This window comes from Candida dubliniensis, chromosome 2, assembly GCF_000026945.1.
Source record: "Candida dubliniensis CD36 chromosome 2, complete sequence".
Classification (NCBI taxonomy): Eukaryota; Fungi; Ascomycota; class Pichiomycetes; order Serinales; family Debaryomycetaceae; genus Candida; species Candida dubliniensis.
Window position 1 is genome coordinate 24,376 of NC_012861.1, and position 20,911 is coordinate 45,286.

General features: G+C 38.8%; 18 protein-coding genes across 18 annotated transcripts; 7 read left to right on the top strand and 11 right to left on the bottom strand. All coding sequences in view use genetic code 12, as the record gives it.

Moving 5' to 3' along the window:
* Positions 1–233: 233 nt before the first annotated feature.
* On the top strand, positions 234–1,451 carry CD36_15130 (mitochondrial carrier protein, putative; the record flags this gene model as incomplete). The annotated part of the gene is made up of 1 exon (XM_002417947.1): positions 234–1,451. One exon carries the CDS (start codon positions 234–236, stop codon positions 1,449–1,451), a length of 1,218 nt encoding a protein of 405 aa, XP_002417992.1.
* A 53-nt stretch (positions 1,452–1,504) lies between these two features.
* On the bottom strand, positions 1,505–2,152 carry CD36_15140 (N-terminal acetyltransferase, putative; the record flags this gene model as incomplete). Its single annotated transcript, XM_002417948.1, has 1 exon — positions 1,505–2,152. The coding sequence occupies one exon, from the start codon at positions 2,150–2,152 to the stop codon at positions 1,505–1,507; it is 648 nt and encodes a 215-aa protein (XP_002417993.1).
* A 91-nt stretch (positions 2,153–2,243) lies between these two features.
* CD36_15150 (hypothetical mitochondrial outer membrane protein) lies at positions 2,244–3,539 on the bottom strand (the record flags this gene model as incomplete). Its single annotated transcript, XM_002417949.1, has 1 exon — positions 2,244–3,539. One exon carries the CDS (start codon positions 3,537–3,539, stop codon positions 2,244–2,246), a length of 1,296 nt encoding a protein of 431 aa, XP_002417994.1.
* Positions 3,540–3,634: 95 nt separating this feature from the next.
* On the bottom strand, positions 3,635–4,546 carry CD36_15160 (urate oxidase (uricase), putative; the record flags this gene model as incomplete). Its single annotated transcript, XM_002417950.1, has 1 exon — positions 3,635–4,546. The coding sequence occupies one exon, from the start codon at positions 4,544–4,546 to the stop codon at positions 3,635–3,637; it is 912 nt and encodes a 303-aa protein (XP_002417995.1).
* A 229-nt stretch (positions 4,547–4,775) lies between these two features.
* On the bottom strand, positions 4,776–6,173 carry CD36_15170 (peroxisomal membrane protein, putative; the record flags this gene model as incomplete). The annotated part of the gene is made up of 1 exon (XM_002417951.1): positions 4,776–6,173. One exon carries the CDS (start codon positions 6,171–6,173, stop codon positions 4,776–4,778), a length of 1,398 nt encoding a protein of 465 aa, XP_002417996.1.
* Positions 6,174–6,379: 206 nt separating this feature from the next.
* On the top strand, positions 6,380–7,180 carry CD36_15180 (pre-mRNA-splicing factor, putative; the record flags this gene model as incomplete). The annotated part of the gene is made up of 1 exon (XM_002417952.1): positions 6,380–7,180. One exon carries the CDS (start codon positions 6,380–6,382, stop codon positions 7,178–7,180), a length of 801 nt encoding a protein of 266 aa, XP_002417997.1.
* Positions 7,181–7,342: 162 nt separating this feature from the next.
* On the top strand, positions 7,343–7,579 carry CD36_15190 (60S ribosomal protein L38; the record flags this gene model as incomplete). The annotated part of the gene is made up of 1 exon (XM_002417953.1): positions 7,343–7,579. One exon carries the CDS (start codon positions 7,343–7,345, stop codon positions 7,577–7,579), a length of 237 nt encoding a protein of 78 aa, XP_002417998.1.
* Positions 7,580–7,686: 107 nt separating this feature from the next.
* CD36_15200 (ATP-dependent helicase, putative) lies at positions 7,687–8,838 on the bottom strand (the record flags this gene model as incomplete). Its single annotated transcript, XM_002417954.1, has 1 exon — positions 7,687–8,838. The coding sequence occupies one exon, from the start codon at positions 8,836–8,838 to the stop codon at positions 7,687–7,689; it is 1,152 nt and encodes a 383-aa protein (XP_002417999.1).
* A 145-nt stretch (positions 8,839–8,983) lies between these two features.
* On the top strand, positions 8,984–10,372 carry CD36_15210 (arginyl-trna-protein transferase, putative; the record flags this gene model as incomplete). The annotated part of the gene is made up of 1 exon (XM_002417955.1): positions 8,984–10,372. One exon carries the CDS (start codon positions 8,984–8,986, stop codon positions 10,370–10,372), a length of 1,389 nt encoding a protein of 462 aa, XP_002418000.1.
* A 71-nt stretch (positions 10,373–10,443) lies between these two features.
* On the bottom strand, positions 10,444–11,397 carry CD36_15220 (Cu/Zn superoxide dismutase, putative; the record flags this gene model as incomplete). Its single annotated transcript, XM_002417956.1, has 1 exon — positions 10,444–11,397. The coding sequence occupies one exon, from the start codon at positions 11,395–11,397 to the stop codon at positions 10,444–10,446; it is 954 nt and encodes a 317-aa protein (XP_002418001.1).
* An 819-nt stretch (positions 11,398–12,216) lies between these two features.
* CD36_15230 (STF2-like protein, putative) lies at positions 12,217–12,486 on the top strand (the record flags this gene model as incomplete). The annotated part of the gene is made up of 1 exon (XM_002417957.1): positions 12,217–12,486. The coding sequence occupies one exon, from the start codon at positions 12,217–12,219 to the stop codon at positions 12,484–12,486; it is 270 nt and encodes an 89-aa protein (XP_002418002.1).
* A 74-nt stretch (positions 12,487–12,560) lies between these two features.
* Positions 12,561–13,734, bottom strand: CD36_15240 (CTP:phosphoethanolamin cytidylyltransferase, putative; the record flags this gene model as incomplete). The annotated part of the gene is made up of 2 exons (XM_002417958.1): positions 12,561–13,606; positions 13,662–13,734. The coding sequence occupies 2 exons, from the start codon at positions 13,732–13,734 to the stop codon at positions 12,561–12,563; spliced, it is 1,119 nt and encodes a 372-aa protein (XP_002418003.1).
* A 137-nt stretch (positions 13,735–13,871) lies between these two features.
* On the bottom strand, positions 13,872–14,567 carry CD36_15250 (hypothetical membrane protein, conserved; the record flags this gene model as incomplete). Its single annotated transcript, XM_002417959.1, has 1 exon — positions 13,872–14,567. One exon carries the CDS (start codon positions 14,565–14,567, stop codon positions 13,872–13,874), a length of 696 nt encoding a protein of 231 aa, XP_002418004.1.
* Positions 14,568–14,637: 70 nt separating this feature from the next.
* Positions 14,638–15,273, bottom strand: CD36_15260 (pre-mRNA-splicing factor, putative; the record flags this gene model as incomplete). Its single annotated transcript, XM_002417960.1, has 1 exon — positions 14,638–15,273. One exon carries the CDS (start codon positions 15,271–15,273, stop codon positions 14,638–14,640), a length of 636 nt encoding a protein of 211 aa, XP_002418005.1.
* A 169-nt stretch (positions 15,274–15,442) lies between these two features.
* CD36_15270 (molecular chaperone, putative) lies at positions 15,443–16,081 on the top strand (the record flags this gene model as incomplete). The annotated part of the gene is made up of 1 exon (XM_002417961.1): positions 15,443–16,081. One exon carries the CDS (start codon positions 15,443–15,445, stop codon positions 16,079–16,081), a length of 639 nt encoding a protein of 212 aa, XP_002418006.1.
* A 79-nt stretch (positions 16,082–16,160) lies between these two features.
* CD36_15280 (casein kinase II, regulatory (beta) subunit, putative) lies at positions 16,161–17,045 on the bottom strand (the record flags this gene model as incomplete). Its single annotated transcript, XM_002417962.1, has 1 exon — positions 16,161–17,045. The coding sequence occupies one exon, from the start codon at positions 17,043–17,045 to the stop codon at positions 16,161–16,163; it is 885 nt and encodes a 294-aa protein (XP_002418007.1).
* A 405-nt stretch (positions 17,046–17,450) lies between these two features.
* Positions 17,451–18,050, top strand: CD36_15290 (golgi to ER traffic protein, putative; the record flags this gene model as incomplete). The annotated part of the gene is made up of 1 exon (XM_002417963.1): positions 17,451–18,050. One exon carries the CDS (start codon positions 17,451–17,453, stop codon positions 18,048–18,050), a length of 600 nt encoding a protein of 199 aa, XP_002418008.1.
* Positions 18,051–18,078: 28 nt separating this feature from the next.
* On the bottom strand, positions 18,079–20,885 carry CD36_15300 (histone transcription regulator, putative; the record flags this gene model as incomplete). Its single annotated transcript, XM_002417964.1, has 2 exons — positions 18,079–20,783; positions 20,849–20,885. 2 exons carry the CDS (start codon positions 20,883–20,885, stop codon positions 18,079–18,081), a joined length of 2,742 nt encoding a protein of 913 aa, XP_002418009.1.
* Between the last annotated feature and the right edge of the window lie 26 nt (positions 20,886–20,911).

Genomic DNA, 20,911 nt, shown 5'->3' on the forward strand with positions numbered 1-20,911 from the left:
AGTCTAAAGTATAAAGATAAACTTGTTTTTTTGTTTTTGCCCCACCGAGCGTGCTCCCCCACCCCCACAAAAAAAGCGGTGGTAGGCATGTGTCGTGCGTCAAGCCAAATACTGTAAATCACCCGCACGATAGGTTTCGTTTCCAACGTAAGACAAAAAAAAAAAAAAAAAATTATTTGATTCTCATCAAATAATAATTGTGCAATTAATAATATTCACCAAGTATTCCTCCTATGACCCAATCAAACACTAACTCAGGCACGGACAAGGTACCCAACGTATCTCTAATACCGTCTAGCGCCAAACCAGTATATACCCGTATCCCCATACCAGGCCATCTAAGCAATGATCAATCAACCCCCATTGAGGATATAAAGATTATCGATAAGCAAAGTATAGACTACATAATAAGGTCAGGTCTAGCAGGTGGGTTGGCTGGATCGTGTGCCAAAACCTTAGTGGCACCCTTGGACAGAATAAAGATTTTGTTCCAAACATCAAACCCCGAATTCTTAAAGTATAGAGGAACATTTGGGGGGTTCATTGATGCCGGGAAACGTATATGGAAAACCGATGGGGTAATGGGGTTGTACCAAGGGAACTCGGTGACTTTATTGCGAATTTTCCCCTATGCAGCAATAAAGTTTGTTGCCTATGAACAGATTCGTACGTTTTTGATCCCCAACGACAGCTACGAAACCGCCGCTAGAAGATTTATGGCTGGGTCGTTGTCTGGACTAGCATCAGTGTTTTTCACCTATCCACTAGATTTAGTTAGAGTAAGATTAGCATTTGAAACTAGAAACTTATCTCATGCACAAATCCATCACCACCACAAAGAGTTTATGGCCCATCGTCGAGGAAGAATATTTTCCACTGTCATGCTAATCTATAACGAAAACCCGCCAATAAAAACCACCGACCCATCGTGGTTAAAGTTTATGAGGAAATTTTCGCCATCACCCATTCAGCATTTGGCCAATTTCTACCGTGGGTTTGCCCCGACAATATTGGGTATGATTCCCTATGCTGGTGTCTCATTCTATACTCACGATTTATTACACGATATCTTACGCTCCAAATGGCTCGCAAAGTACACCGTCCAATCAGTAAACCACCAAAACGTTGTCGTAAAGAAAAAGGGGAAGTCATCTAGAGAATCACGTGCACCCCTAAAAGCATATGCACAATTATTTGCTGGTGGGTTGGCTGGGTTGTGTTCCCAGACCGCGGCGTACCCCTTTGAGGTTATCCGAAGAAGAATGCAAGTTGGAGGCGCCATCAACCAGGGCCAGTTTTTGTCATTCAAAAATACTGCAAAATTGATCTATCGTGAAAACGGGCTTAGAGGGTTTTTCGTTGGGTTGAGTATTGGGTATATGAAAGTAGTACCCATGGTTGCATGCTCTTTCTTTGTTTACGAGAGAATGAAAAAGTTTTTAGGTATATAGAAAGGCCTGTTTATTTATTTATTTATTTATGTACATGAAATGCTTGTCCAACTCTAAAAGAACCACCACCATTTTTTGTTACCTGCCTTGACTCCAAACTTTGTCGAGGATGCAGTGATATCTTTGATCCCGGATTTGGCCAAATCCTTAGCAATACTGGCAGTGGTCGAAAACTTATCAGTACCAATCCTGAACCCCCACCCTCTCAAAACTCTTACTACCCCTGGAGTTATGGCAGCAGTGATGGGCAACCGAATGAAAATCAACGATTTATGAATCCCATAGGCAATGGCAAACTCCGTCCATGAAAATTGGCTCAATATATAGCTGGCCATCGACCCAGAGTTTTCGGGAGCTGGTTCACCATGCGATTCAATGTCTTGTTGAATCTTGTTAATCTCTTGCTTCTTCTTTAACTCTTCGTCGGAAACACCGTATCCAAACGTCTGTTTCACTTTATTTTCATACACTTCAATCTTTTCTTGTCCCATAGAGTGAACCAAAACATAACATATGGGCAAATCAATACATGAAAGTCCCAAGTATACCGCAAGAGCCGGATACCCATACTCCTTCATTAGGGCCTTAATTCCCTGCGGTTTCTTATTCGGTGGGATACGTGTAGATTGGAACCTGAATGATCGGAATATCCCATTATTAATTGGCCTGAATGCAACGCCAAAACCCTTGAATAGAAACATCGTTGGATAAGAGCAAAAAACTAGAGAATTTTTTTTTTTTTTTTTTTGTTTTTTTCCAGAAAAACCTTTTTTTTTTTTTTTGTCTATACACTTATCTAAACTGAGAAAAATACTTTTCATCTGCGAATCTTGATTTCACCAAATCAACCACCTCCTTCAGATACACATCTTCGATCTTTTCACCGCCATTGAGGACTCTTTTTTCGTGATTTCTTTGTTCGTCTTTAGTCATCACAACAACATTCTGCAACGATATTTCTTTACTGGGGTCCCATCGAGATAATGTCAAACGTGTAGAATAATTCGATATCGGCGATTTCCCACGGAAAACCTCCTCCAACACATAATTAACTTCATGCATGGCTATCTGCACCCGTTGGTCGGTCTTGCCTATCCTTGTTTGCTGTCCAGCAAGACTTTGCAACAAGTCGTCATAAATCTTGTACCTATTCTTGCCTTCAACCGGCTCCATGGGATACCCGGCCACAGTAGTTAAAATATATGTAGCAATGGCCAATCCAAACATACCAGGCATTGTACCCAAAACCGGCAAGATTCTCACTCGGAAATCCTTCAAGGCCGACAACTGATCAACATCTCCCTTGGTAAATTCGTCGTCGGGCAACGGCAACAACTTGGCCTTTCTCGGATCAGGCTTTTCTGCTGAAAACACAACAGGTATACCATTAACAATCCCACGTTTCTTGAGAATTACTCTGATTTTCTTCATCAACGGATCTTCTTCGGTTTTGGAAATATCAGCCAAATTAATTCTAGTAGGGTCCAGCTTTGTGGCTGCTCCACCCGAAGATACAATCGGCAACTTCTTTTCATAACAATACGTCAACAAGTCACACTTTGTGTCCAAATTATCAATACAATCAACAATAAATGTTGGCTGGAAACCATCGCTATAAATCAACTCTTCTGCCAGCTCTAGGTTCCATAACTGATTGCGGGTATCTATCTCTATCCAAGGAGCGATTTCCAATAAATGGTTCTTGATACATTCCACTTTGGGGATCCCAACATCTTTTAATGTTGCTACTGCATGTCGATTCAATGAGCTCAACGACACTTGATCAAAATCAATGATACGCAAACTTTCAACACCTGATCTCGCCAACATGGTGGCAACCCAGGAGCCAACACCACCTGCTCCAACAACCACAACTCGCTGCTTACGCACCTTGTCCATGCCGTCTTCAGTAAGAAAGGCATAGTTTCGGGCTAATTGTTCACGAATCAATTCTTCAGAGTGGTCTCGTTTGACAGGTGTGGTTTGTGGTGCCACTTTCTTTCTTTCATAGCAATGGAACGCTTCTACTAATCCAATAGTAACAGCAGCAGTTGCCACTACAGATAGTATTACAGATCTTGGTGACATTTGAAGATGATAAAGAGATGCTCCACCAAAAAAGAAAAAATTTTTTTTTTTTTTTTTTTTCTGATAAACTTTCTATATTTCGCGCGTCTATACAACTAAAACTTAGCTTTGTCACCTTTTCTACCAACAGTACATTTAATCAAACCATTTGGATCTGGCGATGGATAGAACAAGTCTTTGTTGTCTTTGATACCTTTCCATTCCAAATTGAACAATACATAATGTTTATTTGGTAAAACATAGGTAACGGTACCAACCTCTTTAACATTTTCCAAAATCTTGTGAGACATGTTGTACATGGTGGCTTGGACCGATGGAGAATTCTCTTTGCAGAACAATTCTAATGTAACATCTCTGGCAGTGTTGTATGTGGTGTCAAACAATTTTGGTTGTGATAATATATCTTCCAAAGTAGTGATTTGGGCCGGATCAAATGTCCACGAAGCATCGACATCAGTAGACAAGATTCTATCTTTGGTAGGTTGTAAAGTGGTGTAGTCACACACATTGTACCCATAAAACATCGAACCAGTTGATTTCAACACCGTCAAATCTTTGATTGAAGAAGACAATTGTAATTTCTTGGTGTGTTTGTCGTAGTTCAAATAGGTACGTCTGGTTTCTGGCCCTTCGTGCTTGAATGAATGAGCATGCTCTTTACCTTCTAATCTAATCTTGGACCATTTGGCTTGAATAATGGTAACTTCAATCCCATCAACGTGTCCGTATTTACTGGTGAAATGTTTAGCTAAATGTGCAGCAAACCTTTCAATGGGCCAAACATCAGTGGTCTTGGCTTCAACTAAAATAGTATTCTTAACAGTATCAGTAGGAACAATTGACGAATTGTCAGCTTTGGTGTATGATTCATCAAATTTACCTCTCAACAAAACCTGGACATTAGCTTCAAGAACATCTTGCACAGTGGGGTTGGATGGATCTTTTTTGACTTTTAAAAATTTGACATTACCTTTACCGTAGGTGGAGGAGTATAATTCGGATTGCATGATTTGTTGGTTGCTAGAAAGAAAAGTCGAAAAGGAAGAGAATTCAGTACCCTATTTATACTTTTTAGTCCACCCTACTCCATATCTAAATTAATGATTTGGCTTGCTTTCGGAGATCTCCAGAAAGCCGCACACACGTCTACTTCTAGTAATATCTGATAACAAAAAAAAAAAAAAAAATTAAATTCGGGGTGCCTTTGCGGAGGACCGTAATATATATTAACGCTAATTAATCATTTTTCTTATCAGTATCAGCTGATTTTTCTTTGTTGCTTTCCTGTTCGTCTTCGGCAAATCGCAAGCTCTTGACTTTTTTATTGGTTGTAGAGTCTTGAACACTCACTCCAGTTGCCGTCACTTTTTCTGGAGAGTCCAACACATCGTCCTGTTTATTATCAAAGATCAATTCTGCAGTCCGTATCCATCTTCTTCTTCTGGTGTATTTGGAAAATGTATCTTCTGTAGAAGGTTTTTTCCATGTATTGTCATAGTATATAAACCCTTCATCATTAGTTGGATTGGCAGTTGTCTTCGACCTCTTGGAGCTCGATAAGGTAATTGCACCATCATTAGTTAAGTCCAACCTCCATGTCTTATCGACCCATCTCCAAGTAGCACCTTGCATGTTTGAATCCCCATTAGCAGCATCATCAGAAGCATTTGGCAATTTAAACGAATCAATAGAACTACTCTCATTTAAAAACTCATCTGTCCAAGGAGTCCTTTCATAGGACAATAAATTACTTGTCCAACCAATACCCAACCACTTTCTTTGGTTTTCGTATATGACATATGTGAATCTAACAGGTTTGTTTGACTTGGAGGAAGTGGTGCCACTACTGCTAACCTTTGCAAATGCCGCAGCAAAAAGAGAATGATTCTTGGTCTCTGATAAATCCAACCCCGTCAAATAAAAGAAAATTAGTCTCACAATCTTCAACTTCCAAAGAATCCTTCTGGTGACTATCGAGTACGACGAATGGTACGTAAGCAAGTACACTCCACTCAACAATAATATTGTTCTTGGTTTGATTAACAAAAACGTAACAACAAGATAAACCGGAGTCAAAAACAACGTAGTGAATATTAATCTCTTAATGTCATATGCAGTTAACGATAACGATGTGATTGGCAGCAATAAGATGTCGGCCTTAACACATGTAGACGTCAAAGCCTGAACAACATCATCCAACGTAGGGTGCAAATTCGCCTCTTTAATGATCTTGTTGTTCAACAACGCATACGAAATCAATATTGCCACAAGAATTAAATGTCCCAGCCAAATGACTAAATTCTCAAAGTATAAAACAACCAAGGCATACAAGCTTATAATAACCACATTGACCCAGTAATCGTCATTAGTCCATGTTGTGATGGAGAGAATTTTATTTATAATAATCAAGTACGGATACGAATTCACCAATGCCTTGGAAACCAGCGGCGGCGTCGACGATAACAATGGAGAAGATTGTGGTTTTGCACTTATCTTTGGATCTGTCGCATCAGCAAAGTTTGCCCTCAATTCCGTTGTTGTTTCAGTACTCGTACCCGGGACGGTTGCACTCTCTCCAACTACACTCTGTGGTGTAGCTTTCTCATTCTTAGTAGATCCCAGACTCGCTTCCATAGTGTACAGTCAATACGCAGATGAATCAGTTGGTGTGCTCTTTTTTTTGTGAAAGTGGGAATAAAGCTAGTTTTGTCTTATGTGATTTCAACACCGCAAGCAAAAAAAAAAAAAAAATAAAAAATAAGCCAATACACACACACACATATATCGTAAACTTGTACTTACCCCAATCATTAATTGCGTGTGACTTTTTCCTGTGGGCCATGGACTTTTCAAATCTACTATCAAACGAGATCAACAAGAAACGCAAGAAGGTGACTGCAAATGGACGGAAACGCAGCAAAGTGTCTGCCAAAGAACCGGCAAAACCTAACTTACCAGAGCCTATCACCCCGCAACCAACAACTACAGACAACGAGCCAAGTGAAGAACAATTAGACAAAAAGTTATCACAATTTGGCGAATCAGATCCGTCTCTTACCAAACCCGAAAAGGCCAGGAAATTGCAATTACTACTACAGCAGCAAATCAAAAACACAAAGTACAAGTCATGGCTAGATCAAGAAGCTCCATTGTACCAAGACCCCGAAAAGCAATTGATCACCCTAGATTTGATAACGGATATAGCAAACAAACAAGACGAGGTGTACCTAAAGCTACGGGTTTATATAAAGCAGCTAATCAAGCAATGGCAAGAATGCGATAACGACGACCAAGAGTTGTTGATGGAGACAAAAAAGAGTATAGTCAAATTGTTATACAAGCTAAGGAACCATAAGCTCTCCCTAGACATGCTCATATCGCTTCTGACCATCGTTTACTATATCCAACAAAATGAATTCAACAAAGCCAACGAAAGCTATATGAAACTAAGCATTGGCAACGTTTGTTGGCCAATTGGGGTCGTCAATGTCGGTATTCATGCGAGAAGTGCCGCACTGAAAATAACCGGTGCTTCTAACGTCAGCAATATAATGCTAAATGAGTCTACCCGAAGATGGATTATAAGTATCAAGAGGTTGATTAGTTTTAAGGAAAGATTATGTAACAATGCACGTGATTAGTTTAACAATGTATGCGCACTAGGGCTATAGCCCTAACACGTTCACACGACTAACAAAAAGGTGTTTCCTCGCACAAACAAACTACAAAAAAAAAAAAAAATTCTTTTTCTGAAAAATTCACATCAAGCTGTAAACCACTTTAACCCATTAATCATAACAACCATGGCTAGAGAAATCAAGGATATCAAAGAATTCGTCGAATTGGCTAGAAGATCAGACATCAAATCTGCTATTGTCAAAGTCAATGCCAAGGTCAATGCTAACGGTAAAAAATTCAAACAAACCAAATTCAAGGTCAGAGGTTCAAGATACCAATACACTTTAGTTGTCAATGATGCTTCTAAAGCCAAAAAATTACAACAATCTTTACCACCAACCTTAAAGATTACCAACTTGTAAAGAGAGATATAATATTAGCATTAATGAGTTCCAAAGTCTAGCAAGTTCAGCTTGTGTCATTCCCTACCCCAAAGTTTTCTTTTATGTATATTTAATATATAAAACTATTATACTACATCTTCCATTTCTTCATCCTCATCTTCGTCTTCGTTATTTTCTTTATTTTGTTCGTCATCATTATCCAAGCCTAGTCTAACGGCTCGTTCGGCATCTCTTAATCTTCTATATTCAGGCTTTAACGTATACTTTGATGTGTATGGCCCTCTCTTAATTAAAGTAGCAATCGACTCTAACGACTCCTTCAAGTACGATTCAGGCTGTCTTGTTCTTTCCTTTAACCCTTTCATTGACCAGTACTCATATTCTTCAAACAATCTAAATAACAAATCCAATAAATCCTTCTTGGGCATTCTGATGGCTCTGCCTTCATTTTTGTTTTTACCTTGGGTCGATTTCAAGAATATAGAGGCAGTATTTCCTTTGATAGATGGACCTGCGTTTGATTGAATGACCCCAGGAATCTCATTCAACAAAGTGACTTTTGGTCGTTCCTTCCCTTGAATCATATTCTGGCGTTTCATTAGCGTTTCACCATGGTTCAGGGCCGTCCTTGCTGGCACCACCGTGCAATCATGACACACTTTACCCATTAAGCTTGTCTTTTTTGGGATTGTTTTAACAAAGGGAATGTACTTCTTAACTGGTTGGCCATTCTCGCCCTCTTTCTGCACCCTAAAGTACTTGAACTTTCGTCTTACTTGGAATTTCTTCTTTTCTGGATTCAAATCTTTTAGTTGTGGTTGTTCCGGCATATCTGAAACTTCAGTCAATTCTTGCTTAAACTTTTTCAAGTTCTCTTCAGTAAACACATACGAATTGCGTACTTGAGTGTTTAGCATTCTGATATCATACTCTTTTGGGATTTTCTCGTTTTTGTTATTGTCCAATACCAATTTCACCTGTAATTTACCCCGTGCATCCTTCTTTATCTTCACATTACCCAAATGTTGTCCGTTCATTGATTCGGGATTGGACCATTCATCCATTAAATACTTTGGTAGTTTGACTAACCACACTTTTTGATCCCCTTTGGAGAGATTCATATCCAATGTTTCATTCTCCTCTAAATAATCTTCAGGATCCGAGAGCATCGATGGCTCTTCATCAAAGTTTTCTATATTGGTTTGGTCATCACCGGCCTCTTGCTTAGTGGTTGATTCAGATGTCTTTTTGGTTGGACTAGTTTTAATTGAACTCATGATGGGTTGCTATACAAGAGAAAATGATTGTTGTGGGTGACTTTTTTTAAAAAAAATTGATATACTTGGAGAGGGGAGAGGGCAACAAAAAAAAAAAAAAAAAAAAACCTACAACCTTCCCATTTTCTCCTTTGTGCAGTAGAGTATGATATTGACACCACCACATTACTTTGGAGATAGACACTGTGGGTATTGCAAGCACTCAAACAAACGGGATTATTATGCATTGGAATCACAAATCGGATCCAACTTTCCGCAGCAGTCAGTAACAATTGGTTCGTCAGTCTGGCAAATGTCGTGTAAAGAATACGATGAATTGATAAACACCGGGTTTAGGAGATCTGGAACATTCTTATACAAGCCAGACTTGTTAAGGACTTGTTGCAGGTTGTACACAATCAGAACACGACTCGCAATGTGTAAATTGACAAAAGAACACAGAAAGGTGGTCAACCGATTCATTAAAGAAATATGTCCTGAATTGCCCCAGCCCAAGAAAAACACTTTTGATTTGAATCGATTGTATGAGGCACAACTTCAATCAAAACGATTCCAAACCAGGTTTGAGCCATCGGTATTTTCTAAAGAAAAGTTTGAATTGTATAAAAAGTATCAGGTGCTGGTGCATAATGATGATCCAGACGACGTAACCGAATCTTCATTCAAAAGATTTCTATGTGACACGCCGTTCCCTGATGATGAGGTTGAAGGAGACAAAGACCAATTTCAAGGACTTGAACCCAAAAATTGGGGTACATCAACAACACCACGTGCCGGTCCCACCCATGAACTATACTTTTTGGACGGGAAATTGATCGCCATCTCCATTCTTGACTTTCTACCATCTGGCGTCTCTTCGATATATTTCATCTGGGATCCCGACTATGCTCATTTAAGCTTGGGCACTTTGTCTGGCTTGAAAGAGATGCAGATGTGCGAGAAGCTAGATTATTCATGGTATTATTTGGGATACTATGTTGAGGATTGTGTCAAGATGAAGTATAAACGGAAATTTGGTGGTGAGTTATTGGATTTGTGCAACGAGGTATATTTCCCGTTAGAGATTGTTGATCCATATATAAAGAATGGCAGACTATTTGTCATTGGGGAAAAGGACGACGAGTATGAATCAGAGCTTGAGATTGAGAGTTTGGGAGCCCCATTGGACTATAAGGATAGTGATTTTTTTGGCAAGAAACTAGTCAACGTAGCTGAGGATATTTACGGCAACGAAAGAGTAAACGAAGACGCCAAAAAGGCCAGACAAATCCTAAAAGTCAAATATCAAATTGACCCGAATAATTCTCAATTGCGATTACCAAATGTTGTGCCCGGGATAATTCCTCTTTGGCAAATACTAGAATGGTTTGATATGGGTACAATCGATGAGGAATATGTTGTTGAGATATTTATGGGGGGGAAAATGCTTGAGTATTCTCTTGGCGAACTTAATGGCGAAGGGAGAGCTATTGTGGTTGATTGTATAAGAGCCTTTGGTTTAGAGAAAGTGCAGGGTATGGTGATTATGTTGTGAGAAAGAACATGCATTGTTTTTATTTTTCCTATGGAAGATTACGTCCATAGGTTGAGAGTATTTTTATTTAACTAGACAAACATTCCTGCAGCTATTCCCAATACAAGAGAACCAAATATTGAACTGGTGACCATCATACCATCATTGAGACAATCGCTCGAGATTCCGTGAAGAGAAATGTTGGAGTAATTTTTGGGACTATTTTTTTTCCATTTGGCCAAGGGTAGCAAGGAGTGTCGATGACTCTTTTTGTTTTGGTCGCTAGATTTAGGTTCTTCTGGGGTATAGACGTTGTCAGTTTTGTTATATAATTTTTCAGTCAGAACTAATTCTTGTTGTTGAGGTGGGTCTGGGTCGGTATCAGAATGGTATACCTCTGATGACAACGCTTCTACCTCATCAAATGTGTAATCATTTTCTAGCGGAGTATTTAGCTCTTTTAATTGAATGGTGTCGTCGGTTTGGGTGTATTCTTCAATCAAACTTTGTAGTCTCAACTCGTTTGCCTCTTCAATATCCGCACAAGCAATTTTTGTCAAATTCGGATAATGGAACACCAACGATTTCCCAATAATAGACGACTTTGATTTCTTATTCAACGATAAATATGGGTCGCTGTATTTTAACTCAAAGCAAGTTGTGTTGATGCAACCATGTTTCCCCAGCAAGTCGCCCACTTGACAATAGGCATCGTTTTTTTGCTCATCACAAACCGGACTAGCATTATAAGGGTTGAAATGCAAGCCAACTGCTTCGCAATTGCCGTTTCCAGGAACCGACCGTTCATGGATATGGTAGAAAAATGGTCCCTCGTCTTTGGGCAATCCAGTCATATCAATATGAACGTTGACATATTTACCTTCTTTAGCACTAAACACCGCGTTTCCTTTCACTTGTGTATCGCCGCCAAACGGGAAATCAGCAACGGCAACAACATTTCTGGGGTTCTTCTTAATTTTGGGTGATTTGTCTGAAGCTGCTAAGGAAAGTAGAAAGATTAATATGGTAATGGGAATAAAGATCATTTTGGGATTGATTTGATTTTGCACCAATAAATCTTCACAAGAATATGAAGATCAAAATTATTATGACGATTTTTAAAAGAATTTTAACTTAGATTAGATTGGTTAGGATTGGGTGAAAGAAGCAACTGAGTAATGGTAACGAAGAAAGTCTGCTTGTGTAGCTGCAAAAAAAAAAAAAAAAAAAAAGTATTTCACAGCATAACCAATTATTTGCAATTGTGCAAAACTTCGCAGTGGATAAATTTCGACTCAATTTGTCCAAAAATCTAGAATAAAAATTGTCTTCCGAAGATTCGCACCACGGACTCATGACTCGTCCAGGTCACTCCGGTGGCCACAAAATTCAAAGAAAATTGTCGCACGATGCGGAACTACAACACCACGCAAGAAAAAAAGAAATGCATGACCTTTGTTGTTGTTCCTATTAGTTTCCCCACACTCGCGCACACAATCTACCCACTGACTACTAACTATACTGATGGGAAACAAGCCAGCTACGTGCTATATCCATACAGGGTAGCCACCATTAGAAGGACTCTAAAATCATCATGAACGCAACGGTGTTACCAGTGTTGCCTTTTTGGGGCAATCAACAGACGTCTCACCACAATTTGTTGGTATAACTTTTTTGGGTCACACGCACGTACAATCTCACCCCATACGATAGTATTGTTACCCCCTATTTTTATATACTTCAATTTTTTTTTTCAACTATAAATACGTCGACAAATCCTGAACAATTGAATAAATTTGTTATACTTTCTTCCTCAGAATCAATTACATTTATCAATCTTATTTTAACTTTACAATTATTACATCATGACTAGAACTAACAAATGGACTGTACACGAAAAGAGACCTCAAGAACCAAAGTGGTTTACACATAATGGCCACTCCGATACCGATCCAACGAAAGTGAAGAAGAATGGTGCTGGTAAGAACAATTGGGGTCAACCAGGTGATGAGTTAGATGACGATGAGGTTCGTCATTACCAAAAATCTACAGGTAGAAGAAACTCAAACCACGAAATGAATAAGGAGAGATTAAACAACTTAAACGACAAATTAGATAATCAATTGATGAATTAGAGAGAGAATGCTCTGCTTTTATGTATATTTTACGTAGTTACGAATTTACGCTAACGTCCTTTTAAAAAATAGCCCTACTGTTGCGATTGTTCAGATTGTTTCAATTTCTTCTCAATTTCTGCTTTCCAACCCTTTCTCTTTTGTCTTTCTTCGTAAGCCTGTTTGTTGGCTAAAACTCTGTTTACAATGAATTCAGTATTCATGTCGTCATACTTGTGCTTTCCTATTGTCTCGTAAATAGTCGGATCTATCTCATCGTAGACACCTTGGTCAATCTCAGTTGGACCATGGTACACCTTAATAACCTTAGACTTGCCCAACTTGCTGAAGAACTCGGGTGTTGGGATATAAGGTGCACCCAATATTATTGCATCAACATATCTGCATTGCAAAACACATAAAGATCTTTCCAAAAGATTCATTATCGGGTAGTTTAACCCCTTGTATTGATTGACCTCAGCATCATCATGAATACCAACAACAACTTTGGCCCCCAACTTTTTTGCCTCTTGTTGTACAATCTTGAGTATCTCAATATGCCCTGGGTGAAACAAATCAAATCCACCGTCAATGTAAACAATATCACCAATTTCGGTCTTGGGACTCACAATCACTTCCAACTCGCCTCGATTCAAATAAACACCAGATCCTGCATTCAACCCTGTTTCATCAGTGGCGTAGCGTTTGAATCTATCTAAATTGTCTTGGGTTAACAAGGTTTCAGTGGCTCTCAGAATCGCTGGATAGTGATGATCTTTGGACATCAACAACATTCTGCCAACCAAATCGGTAGTAGAAATGTTGGGGGTACGTTTAACAACAACAAATCTGCCCATATCCTTAACTACTTGATAGCAGTCTTCACCATTGGCGTCTGTTGTTATGTCATCTCCATGAACAACATAGGGACATCCATACTCATCCATAAATTTGGGATCAGTAACATATGGTGCGTTGGCAATTGCCCTCGTGGTCCATTTGCACGCTTCAACAGCAGTAATTCTCTCGTCCAATCTCATAACGGTGGGACCTTTATTGGCCAATATTTCTTCATCAGAGTGCACACCAACATACAATTCCTTACCCAATTGCCGTGCTTGTAACATTGCCCCTGCGTGGCCTAGTTCTTGTTAGTACTCAGGTCTTCATCACAACCACAAAAACAAAAAACATACCATGGTGAGCAAAATCAAAACACCCATCTATCCAAATTCTGCAATTTTCAATTCCCTCTGGTCTTTCGTACATTGTTGTCAAGCCTGCTTTAACGAAAATGACAAAAAAAAAAAAAAAACTTGCAAGAGAAGGTCCAATGTGATTTATTATTTTTTGTTGTCCTAACAAAGGAGTGGTGTTCGCACACACGTCGTTTATATTACATAATCTTACATAAATCCTGATTCTTGTTGGCCAACTCTAATTGAATTGTCTGTTGTCTGCTTTTTTTTAAATAGTCCTCCGGACTTGACTGTTTGTGGTTGGGCTATCCCCTGTCTTGAGCTGTCACCATAAGTTCCTGCTGTCATTCGGGCACCAACATAACTCACACCCTGGTCTGACGCTTTATGCTTAAGCATTTTCTCTAGATAAACATAAACCATCCCTGCATTTCTAGTCGAACATGCATGCAACCAACCAAAAAAACTACCAATCACCGGAGGGAACGTTATCAACAAATCAATCAAAATGTTTGTTTGTAGTTTTGCAATTAGCGTATTAGGCAAATTGTAGTTTTTCTGTGCAATGTTAATCACTCTAGCATGAACCCCATACATGATTAGTGGACCCAACACTGGAAATATCAAAACTACCAAAGGCGCTAACCCTAAACCACAGTCTAACCCCACTGCACAACTCCCTAAAAAGCACTTGTCATCAGTCCATGCTTGTGATTGGATCTTTTTCCATACTTGCTGATCATGTTTCGTTGCTAAATCTTTGGGAAGACGACGTTTATTTCCATTCTCATCCTCAAAGGGGTTAATCTTCGCATTCCAATGCTCTTCCCCGTATTCGTTAAAATAATCCATCACAACATCATATCCGGGGATGTTTTCCAATTGATCTTGAATTTGTGACATGTCGATTAGTGTAAAAAAAAAAAAAAAAAAGTGATGAAAAAAAAAATGATGGAAAAATACCTTGCGCGGGCTAACTTAATTTGTCTGGATTTACAGGTATCATATTTCCATTGGTTTCCTTGTGGCATATATAACACGTTCCCTTCTTTTTAGTTTTATATCGGTCTAAGAAACAGGCCTTACAAAATACATGTCCGCACCCAGTCTTTATTGGTGATTTATAGTCGCCCTTACACAAGACACATTTAAATGGAATAGCTTCTTTCTCCTTAACCTCCTTTTGCCCACCAACTTCCCAGTCTTTCTTAATGGGAATTCTTTGCTTTGATTCATCTCGTACGTGAAGAAATTTACATGTATCACCATACCCACAATACCCCGTCTGTTGAAAATCCTTGCACACGTCTGGCTGGAAATCGGTTATAATGGTGGTTTTGATATTTGCTGCAAGCGGTTTTAATTCTCCCTTTTTTGATTTCCGAGAAACTACCTCAACCGCTGCATCATCGCTAGCAGATTTTGATGAAGGGATTTCTGGTGATAATTGGGGCAACACCACCGGTTTTTTTTGTACGTCGGATTTCTTAGTTATGACTGTATTCTTTTTCTTTACCTGAGTAGTAGAAACATCATCACTGGTTTCATTTATGTCATCTATCTTCCGTTTGGACACCCGGGAATCTTTTATGACCCTCTTTTTAAACATGGAGCTCTATTAGTAATGAAAGATCGACTCTTTTTTTTTTTTTTTTTTTTTTTTTTTTTTTTTTTTTCTTGAAAATTCCGTGCTAAATCCTTTTTCAACACCAATTTTTTTTTCTTTTGCTACAACACCGATCTGGTCAACAGGTCTTTGTCTATCATACACCCAATCAATGCTTACACGATTCATTGGCATAACAAGGTCTGGGATCTGTCGGACATATCTGACAGCTTCCACTAAATCATTTTATGAATTGTTTCCGAAAAATTTTCCACATGGTGGCCCCCCACAAGATTCATTTATTGTGAACGACAAATCCTTACGTCGAGAGTATCGTTCGCTACAGAGTGAAAGCCACCCGGACATTTCGTCAGATACTATTAAATCTTCAAACATAAACAGAGCTTATACCACTTTGAAGAATCCGTATACCCGCATCGCCCATTTCATCCACTTGAAACTGCCGGACCATGTAAATATCACCGACGATGCAGTGGCCAAGCAACTAATCAAGAATTACCAAAAGAAATCCATGGAAGCGTCAATGAACTATAAGGAGATGCTAATGCAGGTAATGGAAGCCCACGAGCAACTAGAATTAGCAGAACTGGAAAACGAATTGGAAACGTTGGGGGCCGAAAATGATGAGCGTATAAGATCCACCGAAGAAAAGATCAACCAGTCACTAAAACATACTTCTATAGACTGGGAAGAGTTGATGATGGATGCTATCCAGCTAAAGTATTGGGTTAATATACAAAATGGAATCAAAGATTGGGAGCCCGGTAAGCCAGTCCATCTAACTCATTAAGTAGGCTATTATTACCTCTTTATATTTATTATTATACACACACACACACACGTTAAGTATTCTTTCCTTTTATATGTTTCTACTCGCTGGCCATTGTTCGATCGTCGTCTTCATTTTCCACTTCATCTTCCTCATCCTCGTCATCCTCATCCATCTCTTCATCTTCATCTAAGTAGCTAATTGGAACATTATATTCACACGAATCATACTCTTGCTTTTCGTCTTCTGTTTTCGGATGCATTCTTAGCCATTTCATTCTTGGACCGGTGGCACTTAATTCATTGATTTTAAACCCAAACAATTTTAGTCCAAAATCGTTCTGACTAAACTTTGTTATTCTTATTCTACACTGATTCTCGATCTCGGGAAACATTTTCACCAATAGTCCAGGAAACGTCGTTCCAAAGAATGCACCATCAATATTTAAATACCTTGAGCTCGAAGGAATATAGATATCATTACAGCAAGGGCAAAATAATCTTACTGTTTCTTGTCCTGGAACATCAGTCGACCCAACAGGAATCAAATGCATACCGTCACAGAAATATCTTGGACAAGAGCCAAAGTCGTTTCTCTCAAACTTGGATGCCATCGCAGTTAGGCCCTGTTTGGAGACTATGTATCTGGCATGGATTAAACCATATAATAATTCTGCAGAATGTGCCAATAACGCCTTATTGGGCAATTCTGATGCATTTCGTTTGCTTGTACCATTTCGTGAATCATTATTATTACTGTTAGTGGTGTTTGTATTGTCGTTGTTATGATCTTCTGCCGTCTCGACTTGGTAATCCAATATGGTGTATAATGCTTCTCTATAATAAGGTACTTGCAGAGACAATCCGGTTAGATTGAAATCATCTTCAATAAAGTCCTGTGACACTTGCACAAAATAATCGTGACCAAACAATTCACAAAACTGTTGTATCCAAGGTATATAGTCTTCTTCTGGATCGCTAGGCATTGTAGTTGATATTGTCGAGTCTAGGTTACGGCAATGCTATGTTAATCTCTATTTTTTCTTTTTTTTTTTCCGTTCTTGTTTTTATCCCCCCAAAAAAAAAAAAAATGGAAACTTGTGGTTACGAAGTTGTGGATGAACAAAATGAATACACCAATATTATGCCTTCAGTAAATGGCCACTAAAAAAATAAACGACTAATGAACACCACCAAGGCTATTGTAAAAGGGTTTCTCTTTCGATTGTTTTTGTCGATGCTTAAGGGAACTTGAGGCAAGAAAATTTTTTTTCTTCTTTTCTCGCTGATTATTGTGAGAATTAGTGTATGTGTAAAAAGAGAGAGCTCTTGAAAAAAAAAAAAAAAAAAGAGAACACTAGTCATTCTTCAACAGACGAGTCCCGTACCAAATGCTCTTACCTGATTTACATCCATATACCATACTATTATCGATTTTTATTGTGCTCCTATTAAAGCAATTGGTGGCATCTATTGGCAAATCCACAATCAAAGAGTTTGTTTGGTTGGTGTATTTAAAGGTTTCCTCAAATCAATCTATAAAGACTTACAACTCTAAACAACATGAATTGCACGAAACAAACAAAGAGAAACGAGCAATCAGTGCCCAGGATGAATATGCAAAGTGGACCAAATTAAATCGTCAAGCCGACAAATTGTCAGCCGAGTTGCAAAAGCTCAATCAAGAAATCCAGCAGCAAAAAGCATCTATTGATAAAGTTAGCAACGCATTGTTATTGGTGTTGACCACTTTACCAATATGGGTTGCCAGAGTCTTGTACAGAAATACTCATTTATTTTACATAAGACAGGGCATCTTTCCAAAATATGTTGAATGGGTGTTGGCTTTACCATTTTTGCCCAACGGTGCCGTTGGATTGACCATTTGGATGTTTGCGGTTAACTCAGTTGTGAGCAACTTTGCATTTTTAGTTAGCTTTCCGTTTGCAAAGAAAGTTTCAAAGCCAGTTAGAGATACAAAGATTGAATAGTTTTTGTTGAACTAGTGTATGTATCAACCTATATTAAATCAAGTAGTTCTTGACCTCTTTTTTTCATTGCAGCTTCCAAATCATTACTGCTATCAAACTTGTAGGTGAAAATCTTTTCTGTGACCTTATCTTCCTCATAGGAAATTTTCAGCTTCTTTGCTAAACTCATCAAACCGACATCCATACCCTTTTCAACACCAACACCATAATACCACGAGTCTATAGTTTTGACCCAGCACTGCAAGTCTATAGAGTAACCATAAACATCATTTGTGGTATCTAAAAGAACCAAGGGCGAACCATCTTTGGGATTGATTTCTAATCCCTTAACAATAGGACTAACCACAGTTTTGTCGTTAATCTCATAATTATTGAGTATTGCAGCAACTGATACCCCATTCATAATCACTTTCATTGCTTTTAAGTTCCAACTGTAAAATAGGCCCGAGCTGGTTAAAACCAATAAATAACCCTGATTATGTCTCATAGTAACAACACTTTCTCCCAACTCAAACGTCGGGCACTTATAGCTACCGGTGCTGGCTGAGATTACTTGTACACTTCCATGGAACGAACAAAAAACATAGTATTTCAAAACATCGTTCAAGATTATCGGAAGTACGTGCTGCACCCTGAAAGGAAAAAACAACGAATACTCCCTTTTATCCTTTCCTTCTTCCGTCACAATGACTTTTGTAGCATCATCAAAATCTCTATCGCTGCTATCGTCATCCCATGGTTTCCCGTTCCGTACTTCTATAGTAGTACGTACTCTTTTTGAGGTTTGTCCGAATACTTCATTTTCCTTTCTCATATGCTCAAAAACCCTAAAAACAACAGAAAAAACCAAATCTTCATCAATCTCAACTGCAGTGCTGGACGATATTTCAGCCAGTATATCCTTGTGTTTGCTATGGGTTTTATAAATCTTATTAATCTCAATGTTTTGCAAAGTATGGTTATTGAATAACCCCTCTGGCAAACTGCTTACATACTTGAATGAGTTTGGATACTTCGATTCCATCAACTTTCTTTTGCGGCGGTTTCTCTGTCTTTTCAATGCTGCATCTGAAACCAGGTTTGCATTTGCTATCACATTGTCGCCAATTTCATCATTATCATTATTTTCCTCAACTTCAATCTCATTTGACCCAGACTCAGTTTTCTTTTTAATCCCGTGGACAGTAGTTTGAACTCCCAGTTTGGGCAACAAATAAGCTGCTTGCGATATTTTCGAATTGAATTTTATTCTACGTTTCTTTTCTAACGGTTTCTGCACCACATTCTTGGGGGTAGCAGATGCTGAAACTAGAAAGGGAGCAACACGTTTTTTGCCTGACTTTGTCATTGTCACAGTTTGTTTACGAAGCTTTTCCATATCAATGGCTGCACTTGCTGGCGTGGCAATATGCTGAGTCTGTTCTGGCTTTGCCTCTTGCTTTTCAGTTAAATCATGAATAGGCATCATTCTCCGAATCGAGATAGCTCTTGCATCTTTTGATTGTTCTTCCAACCGTAATTGCTCTACACTTTCAGGTAGAATTGTACTCTCTCTATCGGCACCATACCTATTCAACTGCTGATCAATCAAATCTTCCTTGACAGAATGGCCCAATTCCCCACTTGCAAACCTGATGCCAGTAATAGAGCCATCCAAGCAACTAAAGTAGAGGGTTTCGCCATCAGGCGACCAGCAAATATCCGTGATTGAATTGTCAACAATGTCCAGACATACTACTATTGGCCGTGAATTGCAAGTTGACCAAACTGCTAACGTCCGGTCTTGACCACCAGTTGCAACCACTGTTTGAAATTTGATTTCTTCGTTAGCTGGAGTATCACCAATCTGAAACAAACTTGGGGAAAACGAACAAACTTCGACAGGCGCTTCATGGCCAATTAACGATATGTCACTACCCCAATTACCACGATTTATTATAGCCACGGAAGGAACAGGCCCATTGGTTGCATTTGGAACAGCTATATGTTGGCCATCCGGTGACCAACTCATTCTCCTGAAATACGATGTCAAGGGCGACTTCCTAAAAGGATCAACAACAACATGCTCCATTTGAAACTCATAATTATTGTATTCGTTTAGCTTTTTGTAATAGCGGAAAATCCTCACTGTTCGATCATCAGAAGCAGTAGCAAAAAACTTGTTTGCTGGATCGAAAACTATCCCCTTGACCATGGATTGATGTATGTCGTATCTCTTGATTTTTTCAAAAGTCAAGGCATTCCAAATAATAACTGATCTATCCAATCCAACAGTAACTAATAAATTGCCATCGGGAGACCAACAAATATCCTGGATGTCATTATCATGGGCAACCAATCTTTTCCGAACTGTCCAATGTTCTAGATCATGTTCGTCCGTACCAAACAGTTTGGCTATTTGTGTATTATCTTTTTCCCAAATTAAACAAATCTTATCATCTGAACCCAGGGCAAGCCACCTACCGTCAGGCGAAAACTTCAAGGAAGTGACAACACCGTTATGTCTAGACATAGAACAAAGTGGGCGTCGCAAAGATTTGTCAGGCAACAATTCCTCTAGTTTGGTGGAAGCCAGATCTTTCTTGGATTTGTAAGGTTGATCTGCCATTTTATAAAACAGAGTAATTGTAGATAAATCCCAAATCTTGACATTCCCATCTAACCCCCCTGACGCTAGTCTGGTCCCGTCTTTATTTATTGTCACCGCATAACACTCCACAGTTTTGTTTTCCGCTATAATTGGGTTTTGTTAGTTGAAAAGACATCCATAAAATTTTTTTTCATTGTTACAAACATACTTTTATGTCCAAACCATGGTATTTTTAATATCTGCATGATTTGTTATGTATGTATCTAGTTGC